At 46.1% G+C, this 14,849-nt stretch overlaps 1 protein-coding gene across 4 annotated transcripts in view; it reads left to right on the top strand.

Annotated features, from left to right (window-relative positions):
* cgnb (cingulin b) overlaps nt 1-14,849 on the top strand; it is an 84,996-nt gene that overhangs the window by 59,005 nt on the left and 11,142 nt on the right. For all 4 annotated transcript variants that reach the window (XM_067975967.1, XM_067975968.1, XM_067975966.1 and 1 more), the window contains exons 16-21: nt 3,174-3,335; nt 4,219-4,308; nt 6,579-6,662; nt 8,468-8,586; nt 10,616-10,724; nt 11,799-11,962. In XM_067975967.1, coding sequence (XP_067832068.1) covers nt 3,174-3,335; nt 4,219-4,308; nt 6,579-6,662; nt 8,468-8,586; nt 10,616-10,724; nt 11,799-11,962 — 728 coding nt within the window. The remainder of the gene's footprint in view (nt 1-3,173; nt 3,336-4,218; nt 4,309-6,578; nt 6,663-8,467; nt 8,587-10,615; nt 10,725-11,798; nt 11,963-14,849) is intronic.

The raw sequence follows: 14,849 nt of genomic DNA, 5'->3' as shown, positions 1-14,849 counted from the left end.
ACGAGGGGTATTTTACACTCTACGTGAATCCAAATGTCCCTGGACACGGACTGTTTGCTGAATCTCATTCTGGTATTGTGATCAGCAGTGGGAATGGTGCAGAACCACCTCATTTCGGTGGCAGCTGGTTGGAGACTACTTGTTTTAATGGGTGGGATCAGCTGGTTGTTTGATAGTATGGCAAACCCATCACTGTGCTTCCAAACCAAACTACATAAGTAGTTTCTGTTGCTCAGGAAACATTCTCTCCCCATAGAGAAAGACCACACTTAGCTAGGCCCAGGCAACTCAGGATCAAAAGCAAAATACTGCGGATGCTGGAAATCTGAAATAAAAACAGAAAATGCTGGAGAAGCTCGGCAAATCAAGCTCGAGGAACTGCACCTCATCTTTCGTTTAGGCACTTGACAACCTTACGGACTCAACATTGATTTCGATAACTTCAGATCATAACCGCTGCTGCCATTTTTTCGGTCAGCTAGTGCTGGTAATGGTTCTGCTGCTGCCATTTACAGCTACTCCTGTCCAATCTTTTGTTTCTCAACCTGCCCCATTACCACCTTCCTTACCTTGCACCATCATCATTTTGTCATTTAATCACTCATGCCCTCTACCCGATCACAGACTTTCCCTTTTGTTCTTTCCTTTCCTTCCCTCCCCTCCTCCCCGTTCCCTGACTCTGTACTTGCTCAAAAACTTGAACTCTTTTAACATCTTCCAGTTCTGACGAAAGGTCTTCGACCTGAAACGTTAACTCTTGTTTCTTTCTCCACAGGTGCTGCCTGACTTGCTGAGCTGCTCCAGCATTTTCTGTTTTTATTCCAGACAACATAGGTACAGGTTAGCAAAAGCCAAGGCACCTCCTGCCTCAGAAATTTCCTCCTATTTTTGCCTCAACCCTCATCACCCCTCCCTGCTCAAATATGGTTCCATTGGAACCAGGCAAGCTCGCGTACCTCTCTGTTAAAGGGCCATGATTCACCTACAAGCCTAGTTGGCAGGCATTTTGTTTTTATCGAGGGAGTATCAACATCACATTTGATCCTGACCTTGCTCCCTCACACGCGGTTCCAGCACGAGTTCCTGCACAGTAATCAAGGGTGGGAGCCCCTGGCTGTTTGTTTCCCCGCCCAGAATCTTTAACCTGAAGCCTAAGGTTCCTAATCCAGCACAGACCTCACATCAAACCTGGTCTGTACAACTCAGCTGTTTACTGCCGCTAACCAGTTGAGCACTGAACAAATTGTGCACTTATAACACGATGAATGTGGCATATTGTGTTGAGTGCTTCGTAATCGGAAGTGCTCAGATTCTGCCACTAGATGGTAAATAGAGCTAGCTAACCACTTGCATTCACATAGCACCTTTACAGTGGTGAACAGCCCAAGGTGCTTCACAGAACGGAAACGGATGGTGTAATATAATTCAGAGTGATGACAAAGATTTTTCGAACAGAGTAAATTTTTTGGTAGAGGAGAGAAGGAACTGGTTTGATAAATTAATGGAACATGCTGCAACTTTATTTTTCAAGAGTACCAAATTGTAAAGAAAAAGTTGACTGTCTCACCAGCGGTAATGTAGCTTCAGGAACGAATGCAAAGGAAAGCTTAGTTAGGGATTTTGCTGTCCAAAGTCCTAATATAAATAAATATATATATATTAACGTAGCATAGTTATGTCACTTATCAGAACATAGCATTGAATTCATGCCTGACAGAGAACTGTTTTTTTTTGGTCTCCTTCCCTGCTCAGGCACTCCAGTTAGGGGGGAAGGGACTGAGGGACGGGGGGTTAGTTCCCACAGCAGCTCAATTCACAAAGACGTGCCCCACCCCTTTGGAAGGGCCTGTGACACCGACAAAACACGAACAGCTGGGTACTGCTGAACACTCGTCAGTGGAAGGTGGGGAGAGAGGGAGCCAGATCCCAGGCTGGTCCAAAGTGGTGTCCCCCATTGCTTTTGTCACTCCCTCAGATGATGCAGAAGTGGCTGAGGAGGAAAAAAGGCCTGAAGTGGTGGTCAGAACATTGAATACAGGAGTTGGGATGTCTTGTTGAAGTTGTACAGGACATTAGTAAGGCCACACTTGGAATACTGTGTACAGTTCTGGTCACCCTATTATAGAAAGGATATTATTAAACTAGAAAGAGTGCAGAAAAGATTTACTAGGATGCTTCCGGGACTTGATGGTTTGACTTATAGGGAGAGGTTGGATAGACTGAGACTTTTTTCCCTGGAGAGTAGGAGGTTGAGGGGTGATCTTATTGAAGTCTATAAAATAATGAGGGGCATAGATAAGGGAGATAGTCAAAATCTTTTCCCAAAGGTAGGGGAGTCTATAACGAGGGGGCATAGATTTAAGGTGAGAGGGGAGAGATACAAAAGGGTCCAGAGGGGCAATTTTTTCACTCAAAGGGTGGTGAGTGTCTGGAACGAGCTGCCAGAGGCAGTAGTAGAGGCGGGTCCAATTTTGTCTTTTAAAAAGCATTTGGACAGTTACATGGGTAAGATGGGTATAGAGGGATATGGGCCAAGTGCAGGCAATTGGGACTAGCTTAGTGGTATAAACTGGGCGACATGGTCATGTTGGGCCAAAGGGCCTGTTTCCATGTTGTAAACTTCTATGATTCCAACTATTACCAGCACCTGCTGGCCGAGAAAATGGGAGCTGAGGTCATGGTCTAAAGTTGTTGAACTCGATGTTGAGGCCAGAAGGCTGCAAAGTGCCTAATCAAAAGGAGAGGATGAGGTGCCGCTTCAGTGAGCTTCACTGGAACAGTGCAGGAAGCCGAGGACGGAGAGGTGGGAGGAGGACGGAGAATTGGAGTATTTATGATTGGCTTCTGTAGGATTGCAGGGCAGTAGGATCGGTCCAGCAGTGTGAGAACCATTCGCACGGCTTGAGTGAGACCCTAGTAGCAGCAAGAATATCAGGCCCCCAACCTGAGTGGTGGTCAGTGAGCAGCAGCCAGGGTTTGTGGGGGGAGGCAAGATGATGGTACCCATCCAGTACTAAGGATCAGGACCATATAAGCTGTAAGCGGACACTGCACTCCTATCCCCAGTCTACCTGTGAGCAACTCCTTCGACAATCTTCCAGCACCTGCTGCAAAGGGTAAAGCCCCCACCCCGGAAGGTGTACAATTTAACACTTGTTCCGATCCCATTCCAGATTGGGCGTTTGAAGCACGAGCTTCAACAAAGCAATTCTGAGAAGGAGAACGCTCTGCTGGATAAGGATCAGCTGGTGCAGAGAGTGCAGCAGATGGAGCAAGCAATGGACACCAAGAGACGGACGCAGGATGACAAGTCCCGGCTGGCAAAAGTACTGGAGGTCAGTGTCGAGGCTTCCGCACTACAGCGTTGGCCCGAGAAGGCGTGTGTACGATTTCTTCTTGTCTCTCCCATCCCCGTTTGTCTACAGCTAGAAGTTGTATTATCAGGATAAAGCAATTATCAGTATTGTTCTTCTTGTCAAAAGCAAAACTGTTCTGAGATACTTTTTTAATCCAGAAAATTGAGATTTTTTTTCATTCATTCTTTTGACAATAATTCTGGCTCAGCGGATCAATCCAAACAGTAGTTGAGCCTTACAGATGAGAGGAGTATTCCAGGGTTCCATCCCTGGTCTGCACTGAGTCAGCTGATCTCAGTCAGGGCAGAGGTGGGAGTGCGATTGCGGCTTTATATTAACCCCTGGGTTAGAGAGGGGATAATTTTCCAGGGATTTCCAGCATTTGATCTCTGTTCAGCAGCCCCTGCTGAAGGTGCTCTTGTGCGAAGGCTGGTGAGGGTAGGATTGGGGCTTGGCTGTGAACCCCACCCCATGGTAGAATAGCTAGTCAACTCTGTGGGGTAGAAATTTGTCTTGAAGTCAATAGAGCTGAATATCATCAGGGCGTGTAACGGGCGGTTCCAAGACGGGTTTCTAGCCCTGTGACTCTTACGTGAATAATGTCCACTGGGCGTGGGGTGGAAGAGTGTGACCTACCTCTGTAGAACCACACCCCAACCTTCGGGCAACAGGGAGATTGGCAAAGGGAATTTCTTTGCCTGCTGTGGTGTCTAACCCCTACCGCAAGGGTGAGTTTGTCTGGTCTGTGCGCTGTGCCGTGGCAGTCACGAATGATCCATCATCATCTCTTGACAGCCGTGGGCGAGGCCGAGCCTTCGCAGTGAAGTTGTCTGTAATTCAACTCTTTTCCGCTTCGTTGCAGGATAAGGTCAAGCACCTGGAGCTGGAACTGGATGAAGAGAAGAGCAGTGTTGACCTTTTAACGGAGAGAATCAACAGGAGCAGAGAACAGGTGAAGGAGCAGTCTCTAAATGTCCTGTGTTGCCCGCTGACCCAGTCTGAGCAATCTGAGTAGAATAAAACCGTATCTGAACATTTTTTTGATCAGCTGAATGTCTGATTTAATGCTGAAACTCATCATCAGGCTTAAGAGTCTCTAATCCAAGCCAGTAAATAAACACTGGTAGTTTCAGTTTCTGATATTGGGGGACACACGCCACTTACCTAATCTGAGATAACTTAGGCACGATCTGATTTTGTTCCAGTGACCTTGATTCTGGTAGTTCAATTTTTTTTTAGATTGAAACAATCTCTCCTCTCCCTCTCTCGCCCCCCGCGCGCTCATACTATCTAGTGCTTCAGGCGCATCTTTACATAGTTGCTTATGACCAGCAACTTTATTAACTATCCCAACAGGCATCACTAGTTACCAATCAAGAGCAGGTCCTGATATTTTTTTTTTCAATTCTTTAATTCTCTCTTCCCAGCCCAGCCCAAGGCTCAGAGGGTGATTGTCGCACCCCCAGCTAAGATCAGTTGATTCGGCACATACTGAGGATCAAACCTGGGACCTTTCCTGATCCGATCTCGCTCAATTATGCATTGCCTTGAAAAACCGTGAAGTTCACCTGATAGCTAATTTGGTAGTTTTTCCCCCAAATACTTGCACCACATTAACATCCCACTGACTACACAATAAATTGCTCTCGGTGTAATGTGCACTGCGAGGTAAAAACATAGTGATGTACTCATTTATAATCCCTTCAAAAGTCAGAAGTTCTGCCAAAATTCTTCAGTGATTCGAGCTGCTTCGACCAACGCCCAGGTGCCTGCGATCAGCTCAAACCTGTTTTTGCTCCTGTGACAGTGTTGGGGTATTGAATCACTGCTGAAATCTGTAGTTCGCCATTCAAAATTGTCATGGCTGATCGTCTAAGTGGTAGCACTTCATAGAATCATAAAGAAGGAGGCCATTCAGCCCATTATGCCTGTACCAGCTCATTGGAAGAGCTATCCAATTAGTCCCACTGCCCCCTGCTCTTTCCCCCATAGCTCTGCTGAAGAGAGTCTGTTGCTTGGGTGCTCATACCCATAAAGTCTGGGCATAGCGGTTCACCCGTATATCCTGTGGAGTCACCCGAGACACGGACCCTGCGATACCTGGGGGTCTCAAGTTGAAAGGTACTCTGCTTCCAGCCTGTGACCTCCTATCTGTCGTCACCGTGTTGGACAAACACAAATATAAATGAACTGTAGCTCCCTATGTGACTTAACAAGCTGCAGCCCAAGTCTGGAAGAGAACATTTTATGATTGGGCTTGTTTCTCTGCGGGTTAAATTGGTCATAGTCTAAAAAACCCTTGTCCACCAGCATGATTTACTGAATTCCTTCTGGTAATGCACTTCATTCAATATTAGAATTGACTGGATACACTGACCTTTGAAATGAGGGCAGCTCTGCTTGTTTAGGGATTTATATTGATTTTGTAATGGAGATGTAGTGTCCCAGTGGAGGTGTATGTGTGTGTGTGTGTGAAACTCACTTACAGTAAGGGGTGGGTGAATCGCATCTGAATAGCCCAGTGTGTGTTTTGTAAAGTTGTCTTTGAATAGCAGCATGAATGGGCTTTTTGTGTGCACTGTTGTCTTTTTTGGGTGGTCCAGCACACCATCAGGTGGAGCCACAAGGCAGGATTGCTCAGTCTACATTTCACAGCAACTTCAACTTGCGATGCGATGCAGTAAATGCTTAGTTTCACACGGGTACACTGGGCACTGGCTGCCACCGCCCCCCCCTCCCCCAATAGAGGTACCAAATGTCAAGTCTTCTGCAATAAACTAGATAGAGAATCAGCAGGCTATTTAACAGTGGCGGCCGGGGGGGGGGGGGGGAAGAATCACACCTGACCCTGATCCTGTGCTCACCAAATATTTTGCAGCTCCACACTTTCTGGCAGGGATCAGTGGTTGGTGATCAGGAGCCCCCAATGCAGAGGTTCTAAAGCCAGTTATAAAGTTGCTGTCACCTCCCTGGGATCAGATAGCTCGGGAAGGACCAGGATTTAACGGACGGTGCCACAACCCACTTACCCGTCAGGGGAGATACATGAGTCTCTACGAACAGTACTCGTGTCTGATTATTTCCAGGCTCCCTGCCGCCTCGATTTGTACAAACTAGCATTCGTATTGGAGTTACAGTATAAGCACGCTGGATTAGATTGATGTGGAACATGTTTCACTTTTTTTAAAATTTCTTTGTTTTCCCTCCCTCCCCCACAAACAGATCGAGCAGCTGAGAGGAGAACTGATGCAAGAAAGGGCTGCGAGGCAGGACCTGGAATGTGATAAAATTTCTTTAGAAAGACAGGTACGTTCCTTGAAAAATTAACTTAGCAAACACAAGGCGGAGGATGCAGCACCACCAGTTAAGATTAATGTAGCATCTTTCGTGTAACGGAAGTGCTTTGCAGGGGAAGTGATGGGCAATGTGCAGGAGGTTAAGGAAGGTGAACGGAAGAGCTGAGTTTGGAGGCTTCCGGGGGACACAGTCCCAGAGCACAGTGGCGTCGGGGGCTGAGGGATCCTGCCGCCGTTGGTGGAGCAGGGCAGCTGGCCAGAGTAGGGTATGAACTGGGACGAAGAGCAAGAGAAGGTTGCAGAGCTAGGGTGGATGGAAGCCATGGAAGAAAGAGAAACACCTGAACAGAAATATTAACGGGTGCAGGGATTAGAGTCGATTGCTCCAATGTAGAGCCGGCACAGCACGCTGGACCAAATGGTTTGTTCCTGTGCTGAAATTTCTGTAATTCTATACTGTAGTCTGTATAAAGTACATTAGCGTTGCATCTTTCTATGTGCTGTAAATATAGGGTAATGACTCGTACACTGGTGCAGTTTATAAGAGTTTACGTAGGCCTGCGAGGACAAGGTGATGGGCGGGATAGGATAGGGGGCAGCAGAGTTTCGGATGAGCTGAAGTTTGCAGAGGGCGGCGGTCAGGAGGCCGGCCTGGAGAACAATGGAATAGTCAAGTCTGGAGGTGACGAAGGCGCAGATGAGGGTTTCAGCAACAGGTGGCGGAGGTGGGCAGTGTTACGGAGGTGGAAGTCGGTATTCTTTGTGACGGAATGGATATGGGGTCGGAAACTCAGCTCAGGGTCAAATAGGGCATCTAATTTCGAGTAGCTAGTGTTAAATTTGGCCAAATGGAACCGCTCCATTTCTTACCCCCCCCCCAACCAACCCAAAAGTGTGGTACTAAACTTTAGAGAACAGTAATGGATAAGTTCGATCTGTGCTGAGTGGGTTGGTGCCATTTGGGATGCTACAGTTGGCCTCTGGGTTAAAGTCACCTAGAGTACTTGCCCCAGTGATCCTTATTGGAAACTGTGTGTGTGTGTCAAGTGAGGACAGCATTGGGCTGAGCAGTGCTAGCCTGGCAGCACTTGCTCAGCTTCACGCATGAAGAAGGGTCACTTTAAAGACTTGGGAGGGCCCCTGATACCCATAGCACCGTTTCCTGCCAAGGAGTCGGGTATTGGCAGCTCCACTGAGGGAGACACTGAGCAGAAGCAACAGATTTATTTATTTGAGACCAGCATACTCTACACCAGACTGGGCAAGCAAGGAGACACAAGGCTATTGTTAGCACAGACATAGGGGGCTGAATGGCCGCCTTCTGTGCTGTAAGATTCTATATTCTTCAGCCACTGGGGCTCCTGCAGCTGGGAGCCATATTGACCTAAACCTGAACGATTTTTTTTTAAGACTGGTGGTGAGGAACACCTGTTTTTTCCATCGGTTCATCCCATCCATATCATTGGGCTAGTAAATGGCTGTATGTTTTGGTGATGATATCACCAAGCGCCAATGTCTCCGTTTACCTCCAGTGAGATCACTACACTGTACACACTAGCTGGCCAGAGTGTCCCGGACTGCCTTGCGTGTACTCGGAACGTTGGTTCCCACGGTATAGCGGATTACAGTATTAAATATACGAGTGTGGTTCTGGTAGCTTACTCTGCTGAGACCCAGATTATAAATGTGAAAGCAGCTACAAACGGGGGAAGGCATTGGGAGGTGGGGGAGCGAAATAGATGCAAATCAGACACTACTTAATCTTCACCCAATCTCGTACCTTACAATTAACATTGATTTCTGTTTGTCTTGCAGACTAAAGATCTAAAGGCCAGACTGGCAAACTCTGAAGGAAGTCTGAAACCAAATGCTAACTTGTCTCAGCTTGAATCTCGAATTAGGGAGCTGGAGGATCGCTTGCAGTCAGAGGAAAGGTACGAACAAAAAAAAGTAATGCCAGCCCCAGGGCCACTGTTCAGTGCTGAGGTAGGGTGAGCCCTGAATTCCCAATTGTAGTCATTTTACCAAGAAGCAACACACAGATTAGATACTTCCTTATGGCAAGAACAGAAGGGGAGAGTCAAGAAAGAACTTGCGTTTATATCACACTTTTCACATCTTCAGGACGTCCCAAAATGCTTTATAGTCAATTAATTACTTTTGAAGTGTAGTCACTGTTTTTATGTAAGTAAACATGGCAGGCAATTTGCGCACAGCAAGGTCCCACAGACAGCAATGAGATAATGACTGTTTTGGTGGTGTCATTTGAGAGATAAATGTTGGCCAGGATGCTGGGAAAGCGCCCCAGTTATTCTTCAAATAGTGTCGTAAGATCTTTAACACCCACCTGAGCAGGCAGTCATGGCCTCGGTTTAACGTCTCATCCAAAAGACGACACCTGTGACAATGCAGCACTCCCTCAGTGAAGTGTCAGCCTAGATTACGTGCTGAAGTCCTGGGCATTGAACCCATGACCTCTGACTTGGAGGCGAGAGTGCTACCACTGAGCCAAGCTGACGCTAATCATTCCCAAGAGACATTTGCTCCCTCTCCAGAGGACAGTTGGAAGCCGGTGACCCACTGTTGATGCATCGACCTGGCGACAGCAAGACAATCACACTCAAATGAAAACTAAAGGCACTGCCTGGTGTGATACAAACCCGTTTAGACGCGGAAGTCCCAGGTTCAATCCCCAGTCCGTAATGACTTAGCCGAATTCTGTAGGAGCTGCATGTTTGGCCCCAGTGACCCTGGGCTGTGGAAGAGGGAGAGGGAAATAAGCCTGCGTTCCTGCTCCTGATCGCTGTCCAGAGACTTATAGCTGGGAAGTGCGTGGGTGTGAATGTTGGGCTCGGTCTCAGCTGTGATGTACCCCCTCCCTAGTAGCCTGCTGACACTCCCCGTCAACGCACACAGATGAACAGCAGCCATTTGGAGCGATGCCAGAAGCTCCGTAGAAACAAACCCCGGTCAAAATCAGCATCGGGGAGAAGAAAATTGGGCAGGAGGGATTTTTGTTTTGGATGGAGACACCGCCTTGGTGTATTGAGCGTAGCTGTGTAGATTCTCTATGTGGCCACCACTTTTTGAGTCTGCGTTGACTGATGCTGACATCTGCCCCCCAACTATTTTCTGTTCTCAGCCAGTCCCAATGGAAAATTCAGTGTGGGTTGTCTCGGGCCTCAGATCTGGTTGGGAAAACATGTTACTCCCTTCAAATTGAATCTATTTGCCCTGCTTCACATGAACCTCCCTGTCTGTGTTCTTAAAAAAAACAAAACAGACTGCACACTAGTGTCTTTTTGTTCCTCCCTGTCATTACGTGAGACCTTGAGGCATCCATTGCTGCTGGAGAAAGAAAGCTGTGTAATTACTGCCTAAAGAACAAACAGGTAGTTTGTAGTGGTTTGTTGTTGTGAAACATGGTACTGTACCTCATCCTTGGCTCAGTGTTTAGCACATTCACCATTGCCTTCGAAAGTTGTGGGTTTGAGTTCATAATCTAGGCTGGCACTCCAGCACATCACTGAGAGACTGCTGTGTTGTGAAATGCCATCCTTCGGGATGAGACGTTAAACCGAAGCCCCATCTGCCTGTCCCGATGGTTCTGGTGAATGCTAAAAGATCCTGCAAAGAAGAACGGGGAGTCCCCCTGGTGTCCTGGTCAGCATTCCTCCAACCAGCAGCACCAAAAGTAGATTAACTGATCATTAATCAGATTGTTGTTTATGGGAACTTGCAGTGTGGGAAATGGCAGAAACATTTACATGTGAAGTGCTTTGGGACATTTCTGCTAGATGTGAGCATTTTATAAATACAAGCCTCACTTTTCTACACTGAAAACTATTTTTGAACTATTTAATTCAAACCTAATATTTGTATCAGGACTTGATCCTTTTCCCCTCTTGTTTTTTTTCCTCTCTCTTTCTTTCTCTTCCCGCTTACCCCCCCTCCCATTAACAGGGACCGAAGTGCACTGCAGGCATCTAACCGCAAGTTGGAGAGGAAAGTAAAGGAACTGACCATTCAGCTGGACGATGAGCGGCAGCAGGTGTCCGATGAGAAAGACCAGGTGTGGCTTTGTGAGGGAGGGAGACGGAAAAGTTTTTACCCGGAGTTAACCCTGCATGGCACCCTCCACCTGGGGTGGTAGTGGGGAGAGGTTGTGCTGGTTTATCAACTTGAAGTTCTGCACCACAGTGTACTCGGATATAGTTTCACGCCTGTGTGTCAGCTTGACTCAGTTGGTAGCACACTCACCTCTAGGTCTGAATTGTGTGGGTTCGAGCCAATGTTGGAGGCTCGAGTGTGTAATCTAGGCTTGCACTCCGGTGTGGATTAAACACTTAATCCACCAGTGTCGTCCAGACGAGATGTTAAACTGAGGTCCCAACTGCCTGTTCTGGTGATGTCGAGGATCCCATGGCATTATTCAAAGACAAGTCGGAAAATCTCCTGCTTTCCCTGCCAAGATAGCTCCCTAAACCAACACCACCAAAAGCATGTTAACCCATTACTCATCTCATTGGCACTGGTGGGACAGGGCTAACCCACAACGATTGCCACGTTTGCCAGCATAATAACCGCTGTTTCAAAAAGTTACGCCATAAAAGACGGCACACAAACGTAAGCATGGATTCCTCAAACTGGACTGTTCCAAACTGGGAAGTCCCATAGGAGGGCAGGCCGTGCCATGTTGCTTTTCTGGAACTCTTAGCCGTGAGTGGAAGCCCAGTAATAGGTCTGTCGTCATTCCTGTTGGGCAGGGAATGTTCAAGAAGCTGAGGGAGAGAGGAGGGAAGTGAACTAGTCATTGCTCAGAGTCTACAGTATAAAATCCTCATTACAGGGCGTGACTCCTTTATGATAGTTGGATATTGTAATATCCCATGTATTGGTAAATAAGAGATTTATATATAAATTCATTAATTTGCAATGAGGTGAATTGGAGGTATAGGGCGATTTTGGATGGTTTGGCGTCACACCTAATGTGCAAACCGCTCGGGCTATTATTGTGACAAATGTTCAGTTGTATTTTCGTAACAAGTATTAAAATTCATGAATGTTAGGCTTGTAAAAATAACTCATTTTACAGTAACTTCTGTTGCTTATCCCTCAAGTTGATTTTTTTTTTCTCTCTGTGTAGCTGACCTTGCGAGTGAAAGCACTGAAGCGACAAGTGGATGAAGCAGAGGAGGACATTGAGCGACTGGAAACAGCGAGGAAGAAAGGCCTGCGGGAGCTGGAAGAGCTGCACGAGGTCAACGAGCAGCTGCAGAATCGCATCAAGTCTTTGGAAAAGGACATCTGGTAAGAGAGCTTGTGGGCAGACTGAAACCCCATTCGGAGGGGGGAGCTTTATTAAACTGAGGACCACAGCCGGAAACAAATGGGAGAGAACGCAGAGTAAGTCGAGTGGTTACGGTGACGCGCAGCTTGGATTATAAAAGCCTGTAAATTTTTAGGAAGCCGGGAAGATTAAAGGAGCTGAGGAGTTCCCCACTTTTGAGGTGCTCAAAGATGAGGAGATGGGGATCATGACCGTGCGAGTCTCCATTTCAATCCACAGAGGACTGCAAACTTGAAGGTTGAGAGAGGAAAGTGCAGAGGTGCCCTTACCGTATTCGATGTGATAAAGACTAGACCCAGCGATGGGGAGAGAGCCTCTTTCATGAGCATTTCATGTACCGTGTAAGAGATGGGGAGGTTACAAGCAGTTGAGTGGTTCTTCGGTTATGAATGGTTGGCTTATGAATATCAGCAGAGCTATAAAATTATATTATTGCCATAAACTCGCCGCTAACAAGCGGGACGGGTTACACCCGAGCAGGGCCGGGACCAATGTCCTCGCGGGGGTGTTTGCTAGTGCTGTTGGGGAAGGTTTAAACTAGAGTGGCAGGGGGATGGGAACCTGAGCAGGGAGTCAGAAGGGAGCAAAGTTGAGAGCAGCAAGAGAGGTGAAGACCCAGGGGAAATTTACAACACAAATAGTACAAACAGTTGTTCAAGAACAAGTGAAAGGGAAAAGCGTAGAGCAGCAGAAAGTGTACTTTAGGCACTACAGATAAAGTGAAAACTAGAAGGCGTAAGGCGATTAACCCAGCATCAAAGCTGTAGGTCAGGCTAGGGTATGTGGCTCAACTAAGAGTTCTGTATACAAATGCACAGAGTATAAGGAATAAATTAAATGAACTACAGGTTCAAATTCAAATTGGTGGGTATGACATGATAGCTATTACTGAGACATGGCTGCAGGATGGTCAGGATTGGGAACTAAATATACCGGGTTATAAGGTCTACAGGAGAGATAGGGAAAATGGAAGAGGGGGAGGAGTAGCCTTAGGGATTAGAGATGAAATCACTTCAATGATAAAGGAGGAGATAACGAGAGTTAAGCAGCCAACAGAGACCTTATGGGTTGAATTGAGAAATAGGAAAGGATCTAAGACTATTGTGGGAGTTGTGTATCGGACCCCTGGCAGCAGCTCTGAAGTGCTAGATTGTATAAATGCAGAGATTAGACAAGCGTGTAGCAAATGCATAGTGGTCTTAATGGGGGACTTTAACCTTCACATAGATTGGGAAAAGCAGACTAGCAACTGTCAGAAAGGTAGTGAATTTCTTGTATGTCCGGGATAGTTTTCTACAGCAGTATGTCCGAGAGGCAACAAGGGGGCAAGCCATACTAGATTTAGTAATGAGTAATGAACCAGATTTAGTTAACAGCTTAAGTGTGCGTGAACATCTATCCAATAGCGATCATAACATGATCGAGTTCAATGTAGTGTTTGAAAGGGAAAAAAGTGAATCAGCTGCTAAGATTCTAGACTTGGGTAAGGCCAACTTCAATGGGATGAGACAGATACTGTCCACAGGAAACTGGGCAAATCAGTTACTGGGTAAAAGGACTGATGATCAGTGGGAAATGTTTAAAGAAACATTTAACGTGATACAGAATCGGTTTATACCCCTGAGGGGCAAGAACTCTACTTGCCAAAAAAAGCAGCCATGGACAACTAAAGAGGTAAGGGACAATGTAAGACATAAGGAAAGGGCATACAAAAAGGCAAAAAATGGCGCAGATCCTGGCAAATGGGAAAAATCAACAAAGGGTTACAAAACAGATAGTAAGAGCTACAAAAAGAGAGTATGAAAAGAAACTTGCAAGGGAGATCAAAACCAATATGAAGAACTTTTATAGTTAAATTAGGAAAAAGGGGGTAGTCAGGAGCAGTGTTGGCCCCTTAAAAACTGGAAGTGGGGATATTGTCATTGACAATGGGGAAATGGCGGACATGTTGAATGATTACTTTGCGTCAATATTTACAGTAGAAAGAGGATAGCATGCCGGAAATCCCAAGAAAACTAATATTGAATCGGACAGGGATTCGATAAAATTAACATAAGTAAAGCAACAGTAATGAAGAAAATAATAGCACTAAAGAGTGACAAATCCCCAGGACCCAGATGGTTTCCATCCCAGGGTTTTAAAGGAAGTAGGTGAGCACATTGCATATGCCCTAACTATAATCTTTCAAAGTTCTCTAGATTCAGGAACTGCCCCTCTAGATTGGAAATTGCACAGGAGAGAGAGGGAAACCAGGGAATTATAGACCAGTTAGCCTAACATCTGTTGTGGGGAAAATGCTGGAGTCTATAATTAAGGATAGGGTGACATTTCTACACACAAAGGGTGGTAGAAGTTTGGAACTCTCTTCCGCAAACGGCAATTGATACTAGCTCAATTGCTAAATTTAAATGTGAGATAGATAGCTATTTGGCAACCAAAGGTATTAAGGGATATGGGCCAAAGGCAGGTATATGGAGTTGGATCACAGATCAGCCATGATCTTATCAAATGGCAAAGCAGGCACGAGGGGCTGAATGGCCTACTCCTGTTCCTAAATGCCTGCTTGTCTTTATAGTAAGTAGTCTGTTTCAGCTCATGTGTGACTTGTTTACTGGAAGTGTAGTTAAGGAGTTTAATAGATGATTGTGTAGCACCTGGAGCTATCACATGTCTGGTACTACATCATATGAGCTTGTATTCCATCTGTGTTTTAACAACTGGTCACCAGATAAAACTTTGCATCAGATGCTGTAAATCATTTCAAGTACTAGGCAATAAAATCGTCCCAAGTTTTATTATATTCGAGGGATATAAACTTTATTGGCACTTTTTGTTGTATCTCACTTT

This window comes from Heptranchias perlo, chromosome 44, assembly GCF_035084215.1.
Source record: "Heptranchias perlo isolate sHepPer1 chromosome 44, sHepPer1.hap1, whole genome shotgun sequence".
In the NCBI taxonomy this organism is placed as follows: Eukaryota; Metazoa; Chordata; class Chondrichthyes; order Hexanchiformes; family Hexanchidae; genus Heptranchias; species Heptranchias perlo.
This window is presented reverse-complemented; position numbering and strand designations above follow the sequence as displayed.